Here is a 25,618-nt window from a genome sequence, read left to right as displayed (position 1 = left end):
TCACCTGCTACACCACACCACCAGCCCCTGCATTCCGCACCTTGAGAGATGCTGCACCAGGCCAGGCACCAAGCAAGCAGCCGCTGAACACACAGTGGTCACTCTGTCCTGGGCTTGGGCACACACTGACGAGATGCTCTTGTATGCCACACAGGAGGTTCAGAGTTGAGGTGCTTATCAGTCTGTTCAGTGCATTCTTAGTGAGTACCTGTTAGACACTAGGTGTATGGCAAGGAGCTGATAGCAAACAGACAGAAACATCGTTCCTGCCTTGGGAAGGCTCTGGGGCCAGCGCAGGGCTGAGGAGGACAGTGCTGCTGGTGGGAGCTGGGTCCCAGTGCCATGTCCCGAGTGTGCCTTTGCAACAGTGCCAGCTGCAGTCTCACTCTGACGCCATTCCTCATGGCTCCTGGGCTCCTGCACTGTGGGTGCCTCCTTCTGCCCCTGTCCCCTGCAGCACAGAGGGCCTGGACACCCTGCTGTGTGAGATGGCCAGTGATTAGTCCTGGCTGAGTTTTGTTACCTCTCGAAACCTTCCCACAGGAACAACTGATGTGCAAGCTGCACAGGGTTCATGCAGGGAGGTTGTGCATCGGCTTTTCTTCCCTGACCTAGGAGTGAGGAACGCTGTTACAGATGGCACATAGGAAATCGCCTCAACCTGTTGTGCTGTTTTTTTCTCAGGATTTGGTTTGGGAAAAAACATTGCCTCTGATCGGAGCCTGGAGCCGAGGCGCGTCATATGCCTGGCTTACAGAACCTGACTTGTTCTCAGCATGGTTGGCTCCCAAATTTCTCATTCAAAGCCAAGATTCTCTAGCTCCTATTTCTGAAATGCCAAAATGTGGTCGTCCTTTTACCTGATGTGAATCAGTTTTTTTTTTTTTTAATTTAGTATTTGAAAGGCAGGGAGAGATAGAGAGAGAGAGAGCAAGCAAATTGATCTTCCATTTGCTGGTTCACTCCCCAAATGACTGGAGCTGGGACCAAGACAAAGCCAGGAACCAGGAGCTTCTTCTGGGTCTCCCACATGGGTGCAGGGGCCCAAGCACTTGGGTCGTTTTCCCCTGCTTTCCCAGGCACATTAGCAGAGAGCTGGATTGGAAGTGGAGCAGCTGGGATTTGAATTGGCACTCATGGGATGCTGGTGCTACAGGCAGCGGCTTTACCCACTACACCACAGCACCGGCCCCTGATGTGAATCATTCCTGCACAGCGTTGGTTTCTTCCTTCAGTTTATTCTCCTTGCTTTTGGTTTAGATCGGCACACTCAATGCAGCCTTCCTCTGGTGACGAGATATCTACCAACATGTCTATGCAGCTATTCAACGGGGAGACTCATCAACTTGCCGTCACCTTAGAAAACATTGGCCTGGAACCCCTGGAGACACTGCAGGTCACCTCCAAACTGCTCCCCACCAAGGGTAGGTGTGGTCAGTGCGTCAGACCTGGGAAGTTTGCGTTGTTGCCTTGCACAAGTGATATTTTACATAGCTACTGTTCAGAAAACCTCAAAGCTTCCTTTAGTTTGGTGCAGTCCTGATGGGGGTGGAGATCAAACACCACATGCTACAGGCATGAGGCTGACCTCTTCGTGCCCTTGGTTCCCATTACTGGATCTGAACAGGGGTCAGATCCTCAGCAGACTGGTTACTGAGTGGAAGACTGGGAGACAGGAACAGGCCCATCCTGTGGTTCCTGCAGCCCAGGGCCGCCTCCTGATTCAGCACTTGAGGGCTGGGCCAGGCTGAAGCCAGGAGCCAGGAACTCCATCCAGGATTCCCATGTGGATAGCTGGGGCCCAAGCACTTGGGCAAACCTCCAAAGGATGCCAGCATTGCAGGAGGCTGCTTAACCCTCGGCACCACAGTGCCAAGCCCAAGGTGTAGCTTTTCCACCTTTCTGGGCTGCTGTTTCCTTTGCTGTTGCTGTGCCTTTGAACTTTTCTGGAACTCAGTCCCGTGTCAGCCATCCCTTTCTTTCCTGCCTTTTATCAGGACACTATTCATTGCAGACTTGCAGGAATCCTATCTAAACAATTGTGTGCCTGTTGTGTAGCTTCCATACTTAGCATTTTGCTGCATTTGCCTTGTAACACATCTCTCTGGCCTCCTACCTACACCCCCCACCCCGCCCAGTATCTTGTCTAAAGTTCCAGATTTCAGAAGCACCTGTGAGTGCTTCTGAGCTCGATGTTTTTGATAAAATGCACATGCACTGAAATGTGCAGGTCTAACATGTTTCATCCGATGAGTTTCAACAGATGCTGGCCCATGTCATTGTGTAATCTAAGCCCTCATCAAGATATAATACAGAACATTTCCATCACCCCAGAAAGTTCCCCAGATTTCTTCCCAGCAAGTCCCAGTGCAACCCCGGGAGCAAACACTCTTGTCTGTCGTCTGTGTGCTGGGCAGCCCCACTGGGTGTTTACTGCTGGTGATGCAGGGTGTGGGTGACATGCATAGCAACTGGCAGGTGGCAATTGGCAGACATGCAGCCCAGTCACCTTGTGTTCCCTACCCTGAGTTTAATTTTCCACTGGGTCTTGCCCACACCTGGTCGGTCTTAAAAATCTTTAAAGACATTTATTTTCGGGCTGGCACTGTGGTGTAGCTGGTTGAGCCACCGCCTGTGGCACTGATATCCCATGTGGGTGTTGGTTTGTGTCCCAGCTGCTCCACTTCTGATCTAGCTCCCTGCTAGTATGCCTGGGAAAGCAATGGAAGGTGGTCCAAGTGCTTGGGTCCCTGTAGGAGACTTGGAGGAAGCTCCTGGCTTTTGGCTTCTGGCTCCGGCCTGGTCCAGCTCTGACAGTTGGAGCCATTTGGGGAGTGAACCAGCAGATGGAAGAGTTCTCTCTGTGTGTCTTTCTCTCTGTAACTCTGCTTTTCAAATAAAATAAATCTTAAATAAATTTACTTTCTTTTCTTTTTTTTTTTTTGACATGCAGAGTGGACAGTGAGAGAGAGACAGAGAGAAAGGTCTTGCTTTGCCCTTGGTTCACCCTCCAATGGCTGCTGCGGCTGGTGCGCTGGGGCCAGTGCACTGCGCCGATCCGAAGCCAGGAGCCGGGTGCTTCTCCTGGTCTCCCATGTGGTGCAGGGCCCAAGCACTTGGGCCATCCTCCACTGCACTCCCGGGCCACAGCAGAGAGCTGGACTGGAAGAGGAGCAACTGGGACAGAATCCGGTGCCCCGACCGGAACTAGAACCCGGTGTGCTGGCGCCGCTAGGTGGAGGATTAGCCTAGTGAGCCGTTTCACCGGTAAAATTTTTTATTATTTTTTTAACAGGCAGAATTAGACAGTGAGAGAGGGAGAGATAGAGAGAAAGGTCTTGCTTCCATTGGTTCACCCCCTAAATAGCTGTTACGGCTGCTCTGGCAGGAGCCAGATGCTTCCTCCTGGTCTCCCATGCAGGTGCAGGGCCCAAGCACTTGGGCCATCCTCCATTGCCCTCCTGGGCCACAGCAGAGAGCTGGACTGGAAGAGGTGCAACCAGGACAGAATCCGGCACCCCAAACATGACTAGAACCTGGGGTGCCGGTGCTGCAGGCAGGCAGATTATCCAAGTGAGCTGTGGTGCCGGCCAATAAATTCCATTTTTAAAATCAATCCAATTTTTAAAAAGAATAAACAGTACTAAATAAACACATAGAATGTTAAGTGTGCCTGTCTATGCACAGTTAGGATGCAGGATGAGGAATTATTTTTTTACTATCCATTTATATTTTTCAAGATTTCTAAAAGGAACATACATAATTTGTAAGCTAAAATTTATCACTGAAATGCTTTCAACTGTGGCAGGCACTGAGGTGCAGCAGGTTAGTCTGCAGCTTGGGACACCCACATCCCACACTGGAGAGTCTGGTTCAAGTCTTGGTTGCTCCATGCTACAGATCTAGTTTCCTGCTCATGAGCACCATGGGAGGCAGCAGGTGATGGCTCAAGTGCTTGTGTCCCTGCCACCCACATGGGACACCTGCAAGGAACTCTGGGCTCCTAACTTTGGCCTGGCCCAGCCCTGGCTGTTGCAGGCATTTGGGGAGTAAACCACTGGATGGAAGATTTCTCTCTCTTTTTTGTCACTCAGCCTCTTATATAAATAAACAAAATTTTTTAAATGCTTCAACTTGAATTTTCAAAAAGCTTTAACAAAGAAAACTCGGGGCCTGCTACAACCCTCCCTCCGGGTACAGAACCCAGCACCATAAAAGGTCAGAGGTGGACAGAAGCTGCAAGGTGCCTTGGTTTGAATGCAGGGCATTCCTAGACCTGAGATGACCGTGGCAGCAGCGACAAGGTATCCTGGGCAGTGCAAACTCAGGACACACACAGTCACTGCCATCCCTTCTCCACAGATTAGGAAGCCAGGGCTCAGAGACTCACCCCACGTCAGGGGTCTGCCACTCCTCCCCCACGTGCCCAGATTTCACTGCACTCCCCCCAGCACGCAGACACTGCCTAAGCAGCCATCATCCTGTGAGGAAGACCCTCCCTGACACGACTCAGCCAGATTCCATATCTTGAAGAGAAACATCAGTCCTCTAACTCCTGGCTGTCACTCTGCCTGGGTTACTAAACCTTCAGAAAAGACAATGTGAAATCGTTCAGCTCCACACAGACTGCCCAACTTACATGGAAAGAAAGACAGCAGGATCCCTGTCCCCAGGAGTGCACAACACAGGGAGAGATCAGCTAGCTAAGGGACACTAGGAGCCTAACTAAATGACCTCATTGAGATCTCAGCCAGGTAATCAAAAGGAGAGGAGGAAGAATCCCCTGACTTCTTAACAACAGGGGAGCTGGGGAAAGGAGTAGCACAGAGCTTCTGCTCCGGCAGGAACAGCACCAAACTGCATGATGGGCTCCAAGAACCAAAAATGCCCAGTAAACCAAATATATATTATGTAGATGGGGAAAGTGTGAAACCAGGCTAAAAAGATGGCTTGAAGCAAACCGTGAGTTTCCTTGAGATAAAGCCAAGACTTCACAGGGTACACAAGGCCAGCCAACAGGTTCCCGAGCTAAGCAGAAGGCGCAAACTCTCCCTACCCTGTGACAAGTAGGCTGGAAAGAGCCAAGCCAGGGGACGGGGCATGACATTGAGAGGGTGCTGCAGCTTGCAGAGCAGGAGGTACCTGAGATCTGCACCAGGGCCATGACAGCGCGAAGGGGAAGAACTGGCCCAGGTGAGATCAGCTCATATGGACATAGGACATGCCAGGCAGCTGGGGCCCAGGTGAGATCAACTCACCTGTGGACAAAGGACATGCCAGGCAGGAGGGGCCAAGGTGAGATCAACTCACATGGACACAGGACACAGCAGGCACATAGAGTTTGCAGAGACTTCCAAGACTAAGAAGATGGTAGCACCCTTGACTCAAAACAGGAAATTCAGGAGGAAATGACAGAGAATTGAACAGAGGAGATAGTGAATTAGGCTCCCATTAAAAGCCAGGGGGCGGGCGGGTGCCATGGCTCACTAGGCTAATCCTCGGCCTACATCGCCGGCACCCTGGGTCCTACTCCCAGTCTGGGCGCCAGATTTTCACAAAAAGTGAAAAGTTACATCAATTTAATATAAGAGAAAAATGCAACAAAAATATTTAATTTTGTCAGTGTTTATTTGAAATACACTTAATTCATCATGTGTTAAATTGATTACAAATGAATTAGGAAGTTATTTTTGACAGAATAGAGGTTTACTAACTTAAAAACATTTTACATTACTATACCTTCAGTAATGATCCCGTACAGTGCATTTGCATGTATTTTAGAAGGTTACTAACTGAGACCCGCGCCGCAACTCGCTTGGTTAATCCTAGCCTGTAGTGCTGGCACCCTGGGTTCTAGTCCCAGTTGGGGTGCCGGATTCAGTCCCGGTTGCTGCTCTTCCAGTCCAGCTCTCTGCTGTGGCCCAGGAATGCAGTGGAAGGTGGCCCAAGTCTTTGGGCCCTGCACCTGCATGGGAGACCAGGAGAAGCACCGGGCTCCTGGCTTCAGATCAGCACAGTGAACCAACGGAAAAGGAAGACTTTTCTCTCTATCTCTCTCTCTCTCACTGTCCACTCTGCCTGTCAAAAAAAAAAAAAAAGCCAGGGGACCTCAAACGCTATCTTTCGGTATTCTATTTTTCTTTGTGAAAGACACGATTTGGTCTATTTCCAACATGATCCATACTTTAAAGGCAGGGCTAGACTGTGGAGGGCGGTGAGTGGAAGCAGACCTGTGTCCCGTGGAGAACTCTGTAGATCCCAGGTGTTTCAAGTCCTTGTGTGCGTGGGTACGTAAGTGTCTGAATAAGTACATTCCAAAGATTTCCTCATGCGCAAGTCAGAGAGAATGCCACGCGGAATGTTTGTAAGGAAGAAGAGAATGACTGGGTACCAAAATCCTTTCTAAGACCCAGTTAAACTCTTTCAAATTCTAGGTTAATAGGGTAGGTAATGCATATAATACCAATTCTAAAAAAAACTCTAGTAGTTGGCGTTGATGAGGTATTTTATTTATAGCTATGTCTTCCTTTTTTAATTGCTTTACTTTTCTTGAAGATCATATTTATTTCTTTGACATTGAGAGTAACACACAGAGGAGATGAGAGGGAGGGAGGGAGGCAGAGAAAGAGAGAGCGAGAGTGAGTGAGAGAGAGAGAGAGAGAGAGAGAGAGAGAGAAAGTCTTTCGTCGGCTAGTCCATTAGCTAATTAGCTGCAATGGGCGTAGCTGAGAGTATCTGAAGCCAGGAGCCAGGAGCCTCGCCGGGATCTCCTCATGGGTGCAGAGGCACAAGGACTTGGGGCATCTTCTGCTGCCTTCCCAGACCCCAGCAGAGAGCTGCATCGGAAGTGGAGCAGCCGTACTCGAACCGGCGCCCTTATGGGGTGGCGGCACTGTGGCAGTGCTTTACCTGCTCCCTCACAGTGCCGACCCTCCCGGAAGCCGTTTGCCGTGGGATTCAGCTGTCTGCTAACAGGCCTGGGAAAGCAGAGGGAGACGGCCCAAGGACTTAGGCCCCTAAACCCAGAATGGAGCGCCGGGTAAATTCCCTGGCTTCTGCTTCAGCCCCTGGCTTCTGTCCCAGTCCTGGCCTTTGTAGCCACCTCAGGGGTGAACCCCCAGATGGACGATCACTCAGAGAGAGAGAGAGCGCGCGAGCTGGCGATGCCCCCTGCACTGCTTCTCTCCCCAAGCGGCTACAATGAATGGCCAGCGCTGGGCCAGGCAGGAGGCAGGAGACAGGAGGCAGTTGGCAGGAGGCAGGAGGCAGGAGGTCCATTGAGGACTCCCACGAGGCAGGGAGGTGGGGTCCAGAGAACCTGGGCCATCAGCATCTGTGTCCCTGGTAGCAGCCTGGAGAGGCTGGAGTGGAAGCGGCCCTGGGGCTTAGGACGCTGGATGCAGCAGTGTGCAGATGCGTCCTGGGGTGCCATGGTGACAGCCCATGTGGAGTGCGCCTGCGCTTGGTGCTATGACCCGGAAGTGCACCCACACGCTTGGCGCCAACTGCCCCGCGGTGCTCCGCTGGGAGTCAGCGCCGCATCTGCTTCTGCCCGAAGCCTGCACAAGCCACACGGAGAGGAGCCGTCCTCGACGCAGCTGGCTGAGCTTGAGGGAGACCCAGCAACCCCAGGGTCAGGCCAGCATCAGAGAGGCTGTATGTGCGAGGCTGCCGCACCGTTTCCCAGGTGCATTGCTTTGCTTTGGCCCCTTCGGGAAGCAACGGCCCTCACGGACCTCTGTGCCCCGAGCAGACTGGGCCCCCTTGGAGGTGAGTGATGCGCAGCTGTTGCGGTTTCCTGCTGGGCGTCCTGGCTGCTGGCGTGCCTGTTGCTCTTGGGTCCCAAAGGCGCGGGTGGAGTCGCGGTCGTGCAGTGCGGACGGTCTGGAAGGGTCCCCAGGGTGCGAGCAGCTGTGCGAGAGCAGAGGTGGCTGGGTCTCCTCCCGGAACGGCCTTGTGTTCTTGTCTGTTTGCTTTTCGAGGGCCCAGCCTCCCTGCTCTAGACCTGTGAGTGTTGTCGGGAGGAAGGAGAGCGAAAGTGCGTGTCTGTGTCCTGGTCTAGGAGGACAGTTTCGGGTTCCTGGCATTGGGTGTGATGTTAGCGCTTTGTAGGTTTTTCATGAAAGAGCCTTGTCAGGCCGAGGTGTACCTTTTGTTCGTAATTTCATGATTCGTTTTTTAGTTCGCAAAAGTCGTGGACCTTTTTGTGAAATAGGTTTTCTGTGTCTATTGGCATACTTTGTGGGCTTTCCCCATGTGTATTCTGTTCTGGGATTGATTGATTTTGTATGGTAGTGGTCCTTGCATTCCCGGAGTAACTCTCAGTTATGCACAGTGTGCTAAGCTTTGGTTGTGCTTCTAGGTGGCTTCTGGTCATATTTTGTTGAGGCATGTGACACATTCACGACGGATATGTGTGTGCCATTTTCTTGATGATGTGTGCTTGTTTGGGATGTTGGGAAAATGCTGCTCTGATGGAATGAAATGGAAGGCTTTTCCTCTTCATCTCCTATTTGGAAGGGTTTGTGAATCACGGATTTTAATTATCTTTTCCTTGGGAGTTCTCACCAATGGAGCCATCTATCTGGTCCTGGACTTTGTTCATGTCTGTTTGGTTTGTTTGTTTCAGCTTCCCTGCTACTACAGTGTCTTTGGAAATTATAAGTGTATTCAGGGTTTCTTGTTTTACTGTATTTAGTTTTAGTGACTTGGGTCTTTCTGAGAATCAATCCACTCTATCTAGGTTGACCAAATCCTTGTGCCTTGGTTTTTCCCTAGTGGTTTTGGATTATTATTTTTGCAAGGTTGGTAGCGATGTCCTCTCTGTCATTTCTGTTGTCAAGTCACTTGAGTCTGTTCTCCTTTTACCTCTGTTTCCTGTGGATAAACGTTTTGTCAAGTTGACTAAGTTTTCAAGCACTCTAGTTTGGTCCCAGTGAATGTCTTTTGTGATATTTTCTATGCTGTTGGGTTGATTTCCATTTGAATCTTTTTCCTCCTTCCAGTTTCCTAAGATGTACTTTGATGTTCTATTGTTTTAAGGTAGGTAAAATTGGGTTTATGGATCCAATGTCTGTATTCTGTAATATATACCTGTATAGCAATACAATTTCTCACGTGAGATTATTCCTGTCAACATGGAAAACTGTATGGGTGTACCCACTACTGGGAACATATTGAAGGAAAGAAGTCATTGTGTAGACAGAGAGGCTTTCACAGGCCTATGCTTATTGCAGTAGGATGCACAATAGGCAGGCTATGCAGTCTGTGTATTCGTGGATGGTGTCCATTCCAATAATGGCTTTATTCAGTCTTCAGGTGATGGCGTGTTGACTGATTGCATATCTTTGCTCTTGTGAATTGAGCTGTAGTAAATATGGGGGCAGAGAGAACTTTTTTGTATGCTGATTTCATTTCCCTTGGGTTTATACCTTAGGTGGAATGGCTGGCTCATATGGTACGTCTGTATTCAAATTTCTGACTTATCTCCATACTGTCTTCCACAGTGGCGATACCAGTTTATAATCTGACCTGCAGTGGATTAGGGTGCCTCTTCCCCCACATTCTCAAGGCTGTTGTAGTATCGATTTCCATTTCCCTGATGGCTAGTGATCCTGAGCATTTCTGTATGCGTTTATTGGCTGTTGAGATTTCCTTCCTTGAAATATTTACCTGTTGAAGTCCCTTGCCCATTTCTTGATGTTTTGTTTTCCTGGTGTTGAGTTTCTTGAAAGTGTCTGGTAGTTTATTCTTTATCAGTTGTGCTTTGCAACTATTAGTTTGCTTCTTCACTTTGATGAGTGTATCTTTGGCAGTGCAGAAGCTTCTCATTTTTTTTTTTTGGTGTCCTCTTCTATTTCATTCTTTAATCTTTTGTGATTCCCAGATATTGAACATCCTTGGTTAAGTTGATTCCAAGCTCTTTTGTTTTCTTTGTAGCTATGTGAACGGGATTGGTCTTTGAAGTCCTTTCTCAGCCATGACATTGTCTGTGTATACAAATAGGCTGCTGATGTTCTCTGCTGCCACTTTACCACACTCTACTCTGAGTTTCAATACTGTCTTAGTGGAGTCTTTTGTCTCCGCGTGTACACATTCCTTCCAGGGAGATGAGCTGTTACACTCCACTGCGTTTCAGGACCAGGATTGTCTAGTGATTTAACCCTTTACTTATAATTCACCAGCAACAAGTCATCCTTTGTAGACTTGGGAAGATGTCAATACTCACTCTTGCTTAAATAATCCCAGATTCAGAAAAGTCTACTGTTTGTTTAAGCTTTCCAACAAATGACCTGTCATCCACGTGTGCAAGGGTGTGCACACAGGCAGACACATACACATATGTAGCCACACCCCCACACAACCCTGTATGTCTTTTTTCTTCAACAAGAAGTGCTGACTCCATGCCAGCGTGATTGAAGATTCATGCAGGTTTTGACTGGGCCGAGCTTCTTGGGCTGCGTCTTTTCCCATGGATGCTGGAGCTCAGCCTGGGCGCAGGGAGAAGCCGGCAACCACAGGCAGAGCTGAGCGGTCCCTGCCTCATCATCCAGTGCTACTCGGTGTTAAGATGCTGACACCACTGTTTTCAGGGGGAGAATGAGTGACGTGTGCCCCACAGTTGACTTCTGTTTCTCCTTTTTCCTCTGGCCGCACGTCCCTCTGTGGGATTTTGAGAGGCTGCATTCTTCATTCTGTCTGATAGCACAGAAATACAGAGAAGAAACAAACAGGAAGGGCCACCTGCGAGGCAGGGCCTGGTCTTGAATCTGGTGCCTGAGCTGTGTAGCTTTCTGTGATACTGCAGCCACAGAGACGGCTCACTGGCCCTGCCCACTGCTGCATGCTGTTTCTTAGCCATAAAGACTTTGGTTGTTTGGCATTAGATGGTCCCTGAGTGTGGCACTGTCTGTGACTTGCACACATCACTTAAGGCACAGTTTCCTACAACATAAGCAGAGTGTTTGGTGTCTGTCTGAGTTTCCTCATGCTGGCCTCCAGGTGTGAGCCCTGGAGCGTCACTGACATTCTGGCCTTGTGCCAGCAGTTTTCACACCTCTTCTCATGCTCTGCTCCTGCCGCACGTGTATGGGGGACGGCCCGGCCCCTTACACTCCTCAGATTCCTCAGGGTTTGCTTTCCCTCTCCTGGATGTTGCTGTTGCTGGGTTATCTGCTAGTGACCAGCTGCCTGACTTGGCTTGAGCGATTTGACTGCTGGGGGCTTAATGTGCCTCCTGGATACTCACCGGGATCTAGTCTTCCCCTCGTGCAGTAATTCCAGAATGAGTAATTCCCCAGAGTGTCTGAAGAGTGACTGCTTGTCACCACCCCTGTGAGTGGGGACAAGAGCTGAGGTTTGCTGCCCTGGTCTGCTGGTGCCTGGGAGACATCAGAGATATTCAGGTCAGATTGATCTGTCTTTCTTTCTATCTATCTATCTATCTATCTGTCTGTCTATCATCTTTCTATCTTGCAAAGAATTTCATTTATTTACTTTAAAGGCCGAGTTACAAAGAGAGGGGAAAGACAAAGAAAGAGATCATATGCTGGTTCACTCCCCAAATGGCTGTAATGGCCAAGGCTTGGCCAGGTTGAAGCCAGGAACCTGGAACTCCATGCAGGTTTCCAATGTTGTGCAGGGGCCCAAGCATGTAGGCCATCCTCTGCTGCTTTCCCAGGTGCATTAGCAGGGAGCTGGATTGGCAGAGGAGCAGCCAGGACTTGAACTGGTAGCCATATGGGATGCCTGCACTACAGGCAACAACTTTACCCACTATGCCACAGGACCGGCCCCTTGAACTCTTTTTTTTTAACTTTTATTTAATGAATATAAATTTCCAAAGTACGATTTATGGATTACAATGGCTTCCCCCACATACCGTCCCTCCCACCCACTACCCTCCCCTTTCCCACTCCCTCTCCCCTTCCATTCACATCAAGATTCATTTTCGATTATCTTAATATACAGAAGATCACCTTAGTATACATTAAGTAAGGATTTCAACAGTTTGCTCCCACACAGAAACATAAAGTGAAAAATAATAGATGATTTTTTTTTAATGATGATGAAATCAGATCAGACCTATTGTCATGTTTAATCCCAGTGAGAGTCAAGTTGGGAGTTGATAATTTCTTTTTTTTTTTTTTTACAGAGGATCAGTTTAGTATGCATTAAGTAAAGATTTCAACAGTTTGCACCCCCATAGAAACACAAAGTGAAATATATTGTTTGAGTACTCGTTATAGCATTAAATCTCAATACACAGCACATTAAGGACAGAGATCCTACATGAGGAGTAAGTGCACAGTGACTCCTGTTGTTGACTTTACCAATTGACACTCCTGTCTATGGCATCAGTAGTCTCCCTATGCTCCAGTCATGAGTTTCCAAGGCTATGGAAGCCCTCTGAGTTCTCCGACTCTTATCTTGTTTAGACATGGTCATAGTCAAAGTGGAGGTTCTCTCCTCCCTTCAGAGAAAGGTACCTCCTTCTTTGAAGACCTGTTCTTTCCACTGGGATCTCACTCGCAGAGATCTTTTGCCAGAGTGTCTTGGCTTTCCATGCCTGAAATACTCTCATGGGCTTTTCAGCCAGATCCTAGTGCCTTTAGGGCTGATTCTGAGGCCAGAGTGCTATTTAGGACATCTGCCATTCTATGAGTCTGCTGAGTATCTCACTTCCCATGTTGGATCACTCTCCCCTTTATTTATTCCATCGGTTAGTGTTAGCAGGTACTAGACTTGTTTATGTGCTCCCTTTGACTCTTAGTCCTTTCATTATGATCAATTGTGAACTGAAATTGATCACTTGGAATAGTGAGATGGCATTAGTACATGCCACCTTGATGGGGTTGAATTGGAATCCCCTGGTATGTTTTTAACTCTACCATTTGGGGCAAGTCAGCTTGAGCATGTCCCAAATTGTACATCTCTTCCCTCTCTTATTCCCACTCTCATGTTTAACAGGGATCACATTTCAGTTAATTTTTAACACTTAAGAATAACTGTGTGTTAATTACAGAATTAAACCAGTCATATTAAGTAGAACAGACAAAAAAACTACTAAGAGGGATAATGTATTAAGTTGTTCCTTAACAGTCAGGGCTATGCTGATCAAGTCACCGTTTCCCATAGTGTCCATTTCACTTCAGGAGGTTTCCTTTTTGGTGTTCAGTCAGTTGTCACCGATCAGGGAGAACATATGGTATTTGTCCCTTTGGGACTGACTTATTTCACACAGCATGATGTGTTCCAGATTCCTCCATTTTGTTGCAAATGACTGGATTTCGTTGTTTCTTACTGCGGTATAGTATTCTAAAGAGTACATATCCCATAATTTCTTTATCCAGTCTACCATTGATGGGCATTTAGGTTGGTTCCAGGTCTTGGCTATTGTGAATTGAGCTGCAATAAACATTAGGCTGCAGACCGCTTTTTTGTTTGCCAATTTAAATTCCTTTGGGTAAATTCCAAGGAGTGGGATGGCTGGGTCGAACGGTAGGGTTATATTCAGGTTTCTGAGGAATCTCCAGACTGACTTCCATAGTGGCTTGACCAGTTTGCATTCCCACCAACAGTGGGTTAGTGTCCCTTTTTCCCCACATCCTCGCCAGCATCTGTTGTTGGTAGATTTCTGAATGTGAGCCATTCTAACCGGGGTGAGGTGAAACCTCATTGTGGTTTTGATTTGCATTTCCCTGATTGCTAATGACCTTGAACATTTTTTCATGTGTCTGTTGGCCATTTGGATTTCCTCTTTTGAAAACTGTCTATTGAGGTCCTTGCCCCATCTCTTAAGTGGGTTGTTGGTTTTGTTTTTGTGGAGTTTCTTGATCTCTTTGTAGATTCTGGTTATTAACCCTTTATCTGTTGCATAGTTTGCAAATATTTTTTTCCCATTCTGTCGGTTGTCTCTTCCCTCTCCTGACTGTTTCTTTTGCAGTACAGAAACTTCTCAATTTGATGCAATCCCAATAATTAATTTTGGCTTTGACTGCCTGTGCCTCCCGGGTCTTTTCCAGAAACTCTTTGCCTGTGCCAATACCTTGAAGGGTTTATCCAATGTTCTCTAGTAACTTGATGGTGTCAGGTCGTAGATTTAGGTCTTTAATCCATGTTGAGTGGATTTTTGTGTAAGGTGTAAGGTAGGGGTCTTGCTTCATGCTTCTGCACGTGGAAATCCAGTTTTCCCAGCACCATTTATTGAATAGACTGTCCTTGCTCCAGGAATTGGTTTTAGATCCTTGATCAAATATAAGTTGGCGGTAGATGTTTGGGTTGATTTCTGGTGTTTCAATTCTGTTCCATTGGTCTATCCATCTGTTTCTGTACCAGTACCATGCTGTTTTGATTACAACTGCCCTGAAGTATGTCCTGAAATCTGGTATTGTGATGCCTCCGGCTTTGTTTTTGTTGTACAAGATTGCTTTAGCTATTCGAGGTCTCTTGTGCCTCCATATAAATTTCAGCACCAATTTTTCCAGATCTGAGAAGAAGGTCTTCAGTATCTTGATTGGTATTGGATTGAATTTATAAATTGCTTTTGGGAGAATGGACATTTTGATGATATTGATTCTTCCAATCCATGAGCATGGAAGATTTTTCCATTTCTTGGTATCCTCTTCTACTTCTTTCTTTAAGGTTTTGTAATTTTCATCATAGAGATCTTTAACGTCCTTGGTTAAGTTTATTCCAAGGTATTTGATTGTTTTTGTAGCTATTGTGAATGGGATTGATCTTAGAAGTTCTTCCTCAGCCATGGCATTGTCTGTGTATACAAAGGCTGTTGATTTTTGTGCATTGATTTTATACCCTGCTACTTTGCCAAACTCTTCTATGAGTTCCAATAGTCTCTTAGTAGAGTTCTTTGGGTCCCCTAAATAAAGAATCATGTCATCTGCAAAGAGGGATAGTTTGAGTTCTTCCTTCCCAATTTGTATCCCTTTAATTTCTTTTTCTTGCCTAATAGCTCTGGCTAGAACCTCCAGAACTATATTGAATAGCAGTGGTGAGAGTGGACATCCCTGTCTGGTACCAGATCTCAGTGGAAATGCTTCCAACTTTTCCCCATTCAATAGGATGTTGGCTGTGGGTTTTTCATAGATTGCTTTGATTGTATTGAGGCATGTTCCTTCCAAACCCAGTTTGCTTAGAGTTTTCATCATGAATGGGTGTTGTATTTTATCAAATGCTTTCTCGGCATCTATTGAGATAATCATATGGTTTTTCTTCTGCAGTCTGTTAATGTGGTGTATCACATTGATTGTCTTGCGCACATTAAACCATCCCTGCATACCAGGGATAAATCCCACTTGGTCTGGGTGGATGATCTTTCTGATGTGTTGTTGCATTCTATTGGCGAGAATTTTATTGAGGATTTTTGCATCTATGTTCATCAGGGATATTGGTCTGTAATTCTCTTTCAGTGCTGCATCTTTTTCCGGCTTAGGAATTAAGGTGATGCTGGCTTCGTAGAAAGAATTTGGGAAGATTCCCTCTTCTTCGATTGTTCTGAATAGTTTGAGAAGAATTGGAGTTAGTTCTTCTTTAAATGTCTGGTAGAATTCAGCAGTGAATCCATCTGGTCCTGGGCTTTTCTTTGTTGGGAGGGCCTTAATTACTGTTTCAATTTCTGTCTCAGTTATGGGTCTGTTTAGGTTTTCGATGTCTTCCTGGTTCAATTTAGGTAGGTTGCATGTGTCCAGGAATCTATCCATTTCTGATAGGTTTCCCTGATAGGTTTGCTGGCATACAAGTCCTTGTAGTAATTTCTGATGATTCTTTTTTATTTCTGTGGTGTCTGTTGTTATGTTTCCTTTTTCATCTCTGATTTTATTGATTTGGGTCTTTTCTCTTCTTTTTTTAGTTAGTTGGGCCAATGGGGTGTCAATTTTGTTTATTTTTTCAAAAAACCAGCTCCTCGTTTGGTTGATTTTTTGTAGTGTTTTTTTGGATTCAATCCTGTTGATTTCTTCTCTGATTTTAATTATTTCTCTTCTCCTACTAGATTTGGGTCTGGTTTGCTGTAGGTTTTCTAGATCCTTGAGGTGAATTGAAAGCGCATGTATTTGGTGCCTTTCCAATTTCTTGATGTAGGCACCTATTGATATAAACTTCCCTCTTAACACTGCTTTTGCTGCGTCCCATAAGTTTTGGTATGTTGTGCTGTTATCCTCATTTACTTCCAGAAAGTTTTTGATTTCTCTTTTGATTTCTTCTATGACCCAGTGTTCATTCAGGAGCATGTTGTTCAATCTCCATGTGTTTGCGTATGCTCTAGGGATTCCTGAGTTGCTAATTTCCAACTTCATTCCTTTATGGTCTGAGAAGCTGCATGGTATGATTCTAATTCTTTTGAATTTGCTGAGACTTGCTTTATGGCCTAGTATGTGGTCAGTTCTAGAGAAGGTTCCATGTACTGCTGAGAAGAATGTAAAATCTTTAGCTGTAGGATTGAAAGTTCTGTATATATCTGTTAGATCCATTTGGGCTATAGTGTCGTTTAAATCTACTGTATCCTTGTTGATCTTCTGTCCTATTGATCTGTCTATTTCTGAGAGTGGAGTATTGAAGTCCCCCAGTACTATTGTATTGGGGTCTAAGTCTCCCTTTAAGTCCGTTAACAAATCTTTTAGATAAACCGGTGCCCTGTAGTTAGGTGCATATACATTGATAATTGTTATATCTTCCTGTTGAATTGATCCCTTAATCATTATGTAGTGTCCCTCTTTGTCTCTCTTAACGGTTTTTGTGGTAAAGTTTATGGTGTCTGATATTAAGATGGCTACGCCCGCTCTTTTTTCATTTCTGTTGGCATGGTATATCTTTTTCCAGCCTTTCACTTTCAGTCTGTATGGATCTTTGTTGGAAAGATGTGTTTCTTGTAAGCAGCAAATAGATGGGTTTTGTTCCTTAACCCAATCAGCCAATCGGTGTCTTTTAACTGGACAGTTCAGGCCATTCACGTTCAATGTGACTAATGATAGGTGGTAACTTTGCCCTGCCATTTGCCAAAGATAAGTTCTAATATATGTTTTGAATTCCCTGTGATCTTTTGCTGTGAGCTTTCCTTCCTTGGTTTCCTTCCTTTACCTTCTTTCATATTGATGACCGTGTTTCTGTGTTTCTGTGTGTAACACATCTTTAAGCATCTTTTGCAGGGCTGGACGAGTGGCAACAAATTCTTTCAATTTCTGTTTGTTATGAAAAGTCTTTATTTCACCTTCATTCACAAATGATAGCTTTGCAGGATATAATATTCTGGGCTGGCAGTTGTTCTCTCTTAGTACCTGGGCTATATCTCACCATTCCCTCCTAGCTTGTAGAGTTTCTGATGAGAAGTCAGCTGTGAGTCTGATTGGAGATCCTCTGAGAGTAATCTGACGTTTCTCTCTTGCACATTTTAGGATCTTTTCTTTATGTTTCACTGTGGAGAGTTTAATTACAACGTGTCGTGGTGAGGATCTCTTTTGGTCGTGTTTATTAGGGGTTCTGTGAGCTTCCTGTACTAGGATTTCTCTGTCCTTCTCCAAACCTGGGAAATTTTCTGCTAATATCTCACTAAAAAGGCCTTCTAATCCTTTCTCCCTCTCCATGCCTTCAGGAACTCCTAGAACCCGAATGTTGGGTTTTTTAATAGTATCCTGAAGATTCCCGACAATATGTTTTAGATTTTTAATTTCCTCTTCTTTTCTTTGGTCTGACTGTATCCTTTCCTGTTCTCTGTCTTCTAAGTCCGATATTCTCTCTTCTGCTTCACCCATTCTGTTTGTAAGGCTCTCTAATGTGTTTTTCATTTGATCTATTGAATTCTTCACTTCAGTTACTATCCCAGTTTCCTGTTGTACTAGTTGTTTCGTTTCATTTTGATTCCTCCTTAATATTTCATTTTCACGAGAGAGATTTTCTATCTTGTCCATTAAGGATTTCTGTAGTTCAAGAATTTGTTTTTGAGAACTTCTTAATGTTCTTATCAATTTTTTGAGATCTGCTTCTTGCATTTCTTCTATGTCATCATCCTCATAATCTTGAATTGGCGTGTCTTTTTCATTTGAGGGCTTCATGGTGACTTCCTTGTTTTTATTACCTTGGTTTTTGTGTTTGTTATTTGGCATATTGGAGATATTTGGTTTCTTCACTGTGGTGCTTTTTCTTGTTATACTATGACTCTAGATTAAGTGGACTATCTGTTTTTGATGGAGCCTTAGGGCTTGAGATGGGTGTGGCCTGAGAGCTCTGGTGTGCCAAAGGTGACACTCCCAGGTTAGGCGTGGTAAACCTCTCTCTCTCTCTCTCTCTCTTTCTTTTTTTTGATTCAAAAGGGAAGTTATTCTGCACAGCTGAACGAAGTTGGAGGTAGTTAGCAGGCAAATGATATACCCACAGGAGCCAGAGATCAGAAGCTCTTTCCCAAGGACCACACAGGGAATCTGTTCAGCCCTCAGAGTGGGCTCAAATTCTCCTTCAGTCTCCCACTGGGTTGCCAAAGTTACGGAATTGTAGCGTCTCTGGAGAGTGCTCACGTGAATTCCATGAGTTCTCTCCCCCACCGTCTCTTTTTTCGCAGTCTCAGTTCAGTAGCACCACAAATTTACTAGGTCCTAATCTCCTGTTAATTTGCCCCACCCAGAGTCAGGTTTTTCTGCTAGGCTCAGGGCCGGTGCAGACCTGAGGTCGCTCTGCTTATGACATATGTCCAAGATGGCGCCTGCTCTTTGTCTTGCTCGCCCTTGAGAGGTGAGCGGAGAGAGAGAAACCCGTGTCCATACCAGTCACCTTTTTTTTTTCCCTCTCTCTCTCTTCCAGTTAGCCTGGTGAAGTCCCCCCCCCCGGGGTCGTTCTCTCTAGTCTCCTCTCTCCACTTGCCTGCCGGAGTCTCGGGCTATTGAGGTTCGGCTCACCTCGCGTTCCAGCGCTGGTGTGTTGAGTCTGCCGCTGGTGTCCCGAACTGTGGGCTCCCGCGTTCTCCACGCAGGTCCGCTCCCCTTCCAGCGCCGATGTGTGGACTTGGAGCCCTGGACGTCCCAAGTCTCCCCGCTGTTGTCTGTGTGGCACGCACTCCCCTTCGAGCACTGGCGCGCAGAGCCTGCGGCTTGCGCAGCTCGGTCCTGCGGCTCTGCTTCCGCGGTTCGGTCCCGCGGCTCGGCTTCCGCGCGGTGGGCGACCTTGTTCTCCCAGTAGGTCCTCCGATTCACGGCCACTCAATCCAGAAGAGTTTCCTCTGCAATATTTTCCTGGTTCTTTTTTCTGAGGCTACCGTAACTCCCCTTTTATTAAACTAAATTTTCCCGGACTATCGGTGTGTGCCCTCACTATTCCGCCATCTTGGCTCCGCCCCCCCTTGAACTCTTTTAAAAAATATTTATTTAATTTTATTTATTTGAAAGGCAGAGTGAGAGAGACTGAGAGAGAGAGAGAGAGAGAGAGAAATATTTCATCTGCTGGTTCACTCTCCAGAGGGTCACGATGGCCAGAACTGAACCAAACTGAAGCCAGGAGCCAGCTGCTTCTTCTGGGTCTCCTACATGGGTGGCAGGGACCCAAGCACTTGGGCCATCCTTTGCTGCTTTGGCAGGCAATCAGCAGGGAGTTGAATCAGAAGTGGAACAGCTGGGGCTCGAACGGGTGCCTATATGAGAAACTGACGTCACTGGTGTAGCTTAGCCTGCCATGCCACAGTGTCGGCCCCCACCTTTCTTGAACATTTTAAAATCGTTTTCCTCTACTCAGTTTCTTAGCCTACATTCAGAGGCTCCCTGCCCACATTTCTCCCTCTGTTCTCCCCTGGTGCCCACTGTGCTTCAGGGACTGTGATCTGTGTCCTCATGGGGCTGAGAATGTGGTACCAAAGCTGGACAGGGGCAGGTGCAGCATGTCCTGTGCAAGCAGAGGGATAGGATGGGGCTGTCCAGGGAGGGGTTAGGTGCTCCACTCCCCTTCCCCACCATTGCTGCCTCTGCCTGTCCAGGTGTCTGTCCTTTGCCATCAGCTGTTCGTCTTTTGCTGGGTGAGCCCACAGTGAGTGCCTCCCACTGCTGGTGATGCCTGTGCCCTGGAGACTGCAGGATGAGTTGGACCCACCTCTGTGCCACTAGGCTCCATGGCCTCTGCACTCACACTTGCTGGGCTCCACTCATTCCTGGCTGTCCTCTGTGCATGCCCAGTTCTGTCCTCTCTGCAGCCCAGGCCACGTGTCCCCTCCCGAATGCTTAGCTTCCCCATCCAGTGGAATGAATTCCACCTCTGCAGCCTCACGTGTTCTGCTTGTCCTCTGTTGCAGAGATGCTCACCTCACTTGGCAACAGTTGAACGTGTGTGCACCACGTTTACATGCCAGTCGCCACACTAGGCATGTGCTTAGCACATAAACACTGCTGGGTCTTGCGGTGGGGTGTAGGAGTCAGACCGCTCTCTAAGTCTAGGCCCCTAATGGAATGGAGCTCTTGTTATACATCCCGTGTTTTCCTGCTCTGCACCACTTGCCACAGTGAGTGGATTTCTGGGTGTGCCTCCCAGAAGGACCTGGAAACTCCTGAGTGACTAAGAGCCCTCCAGCCTGCTGGCCCACTGTGTGCCAGATGGCAGTGGCTTTCTTCCCAGGGTCATGATGGAGAAGTTTGATCTCAAAAGAAAGTGGAAGGCCTTTAGGCGCACACTGTGAGGCTTGCTAAGTTCCGCTGGTTGGGAGTACAGATGGGACCTAAGTGAGCAGGGCAGAAGGGCAGGAGAAGGCAGGATGCCTGGCCCTGCAGCTTGGAGACCACTGGCTGCCAGATTCCCAGGCGGTTATCCCGGGATCTCGGTGTACCACACTCGTGTAAAGAATAACACTTCAGGCCGGCGCTGCAGCTCAATAGGCTAATCCTCCACCTGTGGCGCTGGCACACCGGGTTCTAGTCCTGGTTAGGGCACTATATTCTGTCCCGGTTGCTCCTCTTCCAGGACAGCTCTCTGCTGTGGCCCAGGAGTGCAGTGGAGGATGGCCCAAGCCCTTGGGCCCTGCACCTGCATGGGAGATCAGGAGAAGCACCTGGCTCCTGGCTTCGGATCAGTGCAGTGCACCTGCTGCAGCGGCCATTGGAGGGTGAACCAACGGTTAAAGGAAGACCTTTCTCTCTGTCTCTCTCTCTCTCACTGTCCACTCTGCCTGTCAAGAAAAAATTACACTTGAAAGAATGGTATCGTTTCACGGGGTTGTGGTCAGGGTTGGACAGCAGAGTACCAGATGCCATGTGGACTTGGTGCCCTTCTTAAGATGGGATGGGGAGCAGAGCCCATGCAGAAGTCAGGGAGAAAATATATACACCGATCTTAGCAGGTACCTGCTCAGGGGAACACGCACAGACACCAGCTGCCTGGCTCTTGGTGTTTTGGTGACAGCACTTCGCACTGAGCCCACATTTGCCCCCTGCTCCTGCACTTCCTTTGGGGTTGTGGTTGGCAGGTGCCTCCTGCAGGTCAGCAACAGTCAGGGTTTATGTTCCTCGCACCTCCCTTCTCCGCCATACACCACCGCCTCTCAGTCCCCCTGCCCCTAGGGCTCTGTGGCCTCAGTCCCAGAGTTCATCTCTCCAGTGAAGCACTTTTGAGGAAGGAAAAGCCCTCTGGACAGGCGAGGAGAGTGCTGTAGCTGGTTGTAACATGTAGCCCTCCGCCCCACTAGTTATGGAGTTCTGATAGGCTAGATGGGCAGCTGCCAAGTCTGGGACCCAGCAGTTCAAGCCACTGGGCAATGAGTCTTCCTTTAGTTCTGGGCCCCCAGATGTGGGCACTGAATTCAGCAGGCAGTTACTGTCCCCGTTCTCTATGATGCAGTGGTGGTGATATTTACACATTACTCAGATTCATGGGAGCCTCATCTCCATCTGGTGTATGTTGGCAGCTTCCGCTGTGCAGTCAGAGACCTCTCCCCTGACCACTCTCGAGGGCAGGGGTCACATCTTCCTGGTCTCTTTGTCCTCAGAACCTTGCCTCATGCCTGCCATGATGCTCCTCAGTGGTTGTGCAATGAATGCTCCTTGCACGAGTGAAATGGGCAGTGTGGAATGTGAGAAGCAAACCTCACTGGGGCTCGGGCTCTCTCATCCATCTTCCCAGCAGTTTCAGGGTGCCGCGTTGCTATGCTAAGTCTTCGCATTGCTTCATGTTACCATCATGCTGACTCTGTTACCACCTCCTATGAGGACAGGTCATCTTGGCTGACAGAGAACTTGCAGCCCTACCTGTCCCGAGAGCTGCTGAAGGGCAAAGCTGGGCTTCACACTCAGGTGGGCAGATGCCAGAGCTCCCATGCTTGAGTGTTCCGTGTTGTTTTCTGCATGCCCTCCATGAAGTTCCCTTGTACAAAGCCTCCACTTTGGAGTTCACTCCGGCTCTGGTCAGGGCCTCAGATAGGTGGGAGGAGGCCATTGCCATGCAAGCGCTGACTCCTGGTTCCATGACTTACCAGCTGCTTGGCTTTGGGCAAATTGCTGTAAATCTCTGTGCTGTAATTGGTTCTTTTATGACTTGGAATGGAGTGTCTCTGTTGGGAAGCTGCTAACTAGGCAGTTGCTCCAATTCCTGCCCTGCTTGCCTGGGGCTGTTCCTGCTGGATGGTCCCTCTGGATGGTCCCTGCCTTGCCAAGTGAGCACAGTAGTGGCATGGAGAGGCAGAGCTCACCTAATTAGTGTGGGCGGGCTAGTTTTTCCTTAGCCTGGCCAAATTCTTTGTAGGCATCTGATTGCCTGCCAATGCACATGGCTGCCACAGAGTTAATCTGCTGCCCCAGGGAAGTTTATTCAGCTGGCTGAGATGAGCCTGGGACTTGGGGACACACAGTCCCTGTGATTTGCTGCCCCTGTCATCAGGAAACATTACTGCCACAGCGTGGGGCACCATGAAGGCATGTGCATTGGCTCAGAACCCACCTCTCTGTCAGGTGGGCCACAGGCCTTGGTGTGGTTGGTCTTGCATGTGGATGTTCAGCCAGGACCCACAGGCTTCTCCCTGCATGAAACCAGGTTAAGGGGGCAGGGGCCTAGACTTAGAGAGCTATTAGCGCAGATTTATACAAGTGTGTGTGTGTGTGTGTGTGTGTGTGTGTGTGTGTGCAGGCTCAAGGGGACTTCCCAAAGCTCATGGAAGAACAGAACTAAAAGTAATTTATTTGGTGCCAAACGTTTTTGAAATCCATGCATGCTTTATTCATAATGTACATTTCTCATGAATGATTTGAAGGTCCCTCATATGCAAGCATTTTAATCTTTTTTGGCATCAAAATAAACTTACCCTTTAATTCTATTTTCTGTGAACTTCTTGAAGTATCCTTGTGTGTATTTCTTTATAAAAGCATGATAAAAGCTCATTGCAGAAAATTCAAAAAATACAAAACCATTTGAAATTATCCATGATCCCATGACTCCAAGCAAACTAATATTAGTGTATAGATATGTTTTCATTTTTTCTACTTGAGTGCTTTTATGCATTTGAAATTACATTGTACGTTCAGTCTGGCATCCTGGTTTTTTTTTTTTTTCCGTGTAACTTGTTTCCATCTGTTCTAATTATAAACTGAATTATAAACCAAACACTGTGACTTGGCCCACGCTATTGTCACTTGTGTCTGCTTCCCCGTGACAGGTCCTGTTCATGGCTGGAGGGGCAGAAATCTGGTGGCAGCTAGTGCTAGAGTGCGCATGCTGACTGCTGGGCCGGGGTCCCACACTCTGCAGGGCTAGCTCATCCTCACACGGCCATGGGGAGGGACTACTCACTTAGGACAAGGAGAGAGGGGTTTTTGAGGCGTGGGAGGAATCATTAACACTGCCCAAGTGCTGTTCTAGTCCATGCTGTGTTCTAAGCACTTGGCTTCTATTACCTTGTTGACCTGGCATGACAGCCCATCTTACAGATGGCTAAACTGACAGACACGGATGTTTGGTAGCTCACTTAGGACACGCAGCGAGGGCTGGCAGGTGAGGAGAGATGCCCTGTCCTGAAGCTGGTGCTCCTAACCCTCATGGTGCCTGCCTCTCCAGGCAGGTGCTGGGTCTCAGTGTTTGGGGGCTGGTGCCATCCATTGATTGATTTGTTGGTAGGAGAATGAGTCCCTTGGATATAGTGTCCTACTTGTCAGGGCATGGAAGGGTTGTGTGTATGTGTGTGGGGGACAAGGCCCACAGGAACACAGCCCATGAGTGGGGCTGTGGAGGACAAGTGGGACCCCTCTGTGGCGACAGTGGGCCTGGCCCTCTCCACAGAGGCACAGGCTGTGCTGGTGGAGGAGAGTTGGCGACATGTGGGCCAGAGTGCCCTCCTGAGGCCCCTCAGTGTGTGCGCTCCTCCTGCTGCAGGAGCACTCGCTCAGAGCCTGCCCGTGCTTCCTGCCCATCCCCGGCTGTGTGAACCGGGCAGCTGACATAGTGGCTGCCATTTACACAGACTGTGCTCTAGAAACAGCTTGGAGAGGATGTTGGGAGGTGAGGTTTTGCAAGGCCTTGGTGTCTTGTCTGACATGGGCTGTGCTTAGGAAGGGGGTGGCTGCTGGTGTGGCTCATGCACAGGCCACGGGGGCAGTCAGCTTGCATTTCCCGTGTTCTTGGGGCCTTGGAACTGGCCCTAGTAAGCAGGGTCCACTTGGCTCTCTGTCACCTGGCATCTCTTATCCATTCCATTCCTGAATGGATTGACCGGGCTAAAAAGCAAAAAAGTAGAGTTCCTTAAAATCCATGTAATATCTTTATAGACTTCCTGGGTTGCTGGAGGGTCTCGGTCCCATCCGTGGTGCGGGAGGAATGGCATAACTTCTGCCTGGAGCTGCTACAGCACCCAGAGCAGGTGTCCCGGGGTAGTTTGGACCTCAGGGCTGCGGTGCAGACTGGAGAGTAGGAACACACACAGGCTTCAACGATCTTTGTGGGCTAGGGCAGTGCCTTGCCCACTAAGGATGGCTGCTGTGAATGTCTGAAGTCCCCACGTGCTGCGGCTACACAGGAGACAGACCACAAAGCCAGTGTGTGAAGGCGGTTTTGAGCGTGACATCTATTAAGCTGTGCCACATACCAAGATCGTGCTGGACACAGCACAGGACCAGAATCCTCCTCCTCCTAACCATCGTTGGCTTGTCTTCCTCCCCTCAAGTCTCTCTGGGAGGGTTTCCTAGTGCTGCGTACCTGGACCCTAGGCTCTGCAGTGCACTGCCCAGGAGCCATGACTGACCCACCCTGCATGTGCTCGGTGTGTCTGTGTCATTCTGCTGGCTGGCCGAACACTGGACCTCACTGCTCAGGGCTGTGCGGCATCTGTGCTTGCCCCTGTGAGCAGGAGGGCAGTGGGGCTGGGAGCTTCTCAGTGGAGCAGAGTTGGAAGCGGACCTTGTGGCACAGCCATTGGAGGTTGTCAGTTTTCCCAGGTGTGCTGGCTGCAGAGAATACTGGGCCCTGGTTGGATGTCTCACATCTCACTCCCAGTTACTAATGAAGGAGGGATGGCCGCTTCCCAGGCCACACTGGGTGTCCCCTGTGTCTCTTCCTGTCCTTCCATAGGGTGCCTCGCTGTGAGTGATGATGACTCCGCTCCATTCTCTGCAGAGGTCACCGTGTGCAACCTCTGCACCAGCCCCCGATGCAATGATGA

The 25,618-nt window shown here is 48.1% G+C and overlaps 1 protein-coding gene across 1 annotated transcript in view; it reads left to right on the top strand.

The window, feature by feature from the left end:
• Positions 1-25,618, top strand: part of LOC127489808 (trafficking protein particle complex subunit 9) — a 99,183-nt gene that overhangs the window by 39,406 nt on the left and 34,159 nt on the right. Inside the window, exon 5 of the mRNA XM_070063800.1 lies at positions 1,261-1,424. Coding sequence (XP_069919901.1) covers positions 1,261-1,361 — 101 coding nt within the window. The 3' untranslated portion in view covers positions 1,362-1,424. The remainder of the gene's footprint in view (positions 1-1,260; positions 1,425-25,618) is intronic.

Source organism: Oryctolagus cuniculus, chromosome 19 (assembly GCF_964237555.1).
Source record: "Oryctolagus cuniculus chromosome 19, mOryCun1.1, whole genome shotgun sequence".
In the NCBI taxonomy this organism is placed as follows: Eukaryota; Metazoa; Chordata; class Mammalia; order Lagomorpha; family Leporidae; genus Oryctolagus; species Oryctolagus cuniculus.
This window is presented reverse-complemented; position numbering and strand designations above follow the sequence as displayed.